This window comes from Apaloderma vittatum, unplaced genomic scaffold, assembly GCF_000703405.1.
Source record: "Apaloderma vittatum isolate BGI_N311 unplaced genomic scaffold, ASM70340v1 scaffold34337, whole genome shotgun sequence".
Classification (NCBI taxonomy): domain Eukaryota; kingdom Metazoa; phylum Chordata; class Aves; order Trogoniformes; family Trogonidae; genus Apaloderma; species Apaloderma vittatum.
Genome location: NW_009728583.1, coordinates 6,995 through 7,397, shown reverse-complemented (window position 1 = coordinate 7,397; position 403 = coordinate 6,995). Strand labels below are relative to the sequence as shown.

General features: G+C 62.8%; 1 protein-coding gene across 1 annotated transcript in view; it reads right to left on the bottom strand.

Annotated features, from left to right (window-relative positions):
• Window positions 1-238: 238 nt before the first annotated feature.
• Window positions 239-403, bottom strand: part of LOC104277478 (1-phosphatidylinositol 4,5-bisphosphate phosphodiesterase delta-4-like) — a gene marked incomplete at its 3' end in the record, with an annotated part of 4,833 nt that continues 4,668 nt past the window's right edge. Inside the window, exon 9 of the mRNA XM_009874117.1 lies at window positions 239-403. This exon is cut by the window's right edge and continues 28 nt beyond it. Within this exon, the coding sequence (XP_009872419.1) occupies window positions 239-403 (165 nt within the window).

Sequence of the window (403 nt, the reverse complement as noted above, 5' to 3'; positions counted from 1 at the left end):
GGTAGAGCCCGGGGCAGCCGAGAACAGCCAGATTGGTGCTGGGGGTGGTATCATCCCCACTACAGGCAGCCTTCCTGCGAGAAATGGAGCAGGCAGGGGACCTCCAACGTGATACCACCACGAGGATTTGTGCAAAGAGGAGGCTGGCATAGCCAGGGGCAGAAAGGGCTGTTCCCCCTCCCTGGTGATGTCCCTACAGTCTCTGTCCCTCCTCTCAGCACTGGGATATGACCGTGACCTGTAGCTGTGGGGGTTGGGGGGGGGCTCAGCACTCCTGGCTGGTGCCCAGCCTAGGCCACCCACCTTCACCCTCCGCTTCTCCTCCTCCATCTCTGCCCCGTTGTCATCGTCAGACACATCAGGTGCCTCGTCCCCTGGCCCGTCCAGTGTGTCCTCCAGCCGC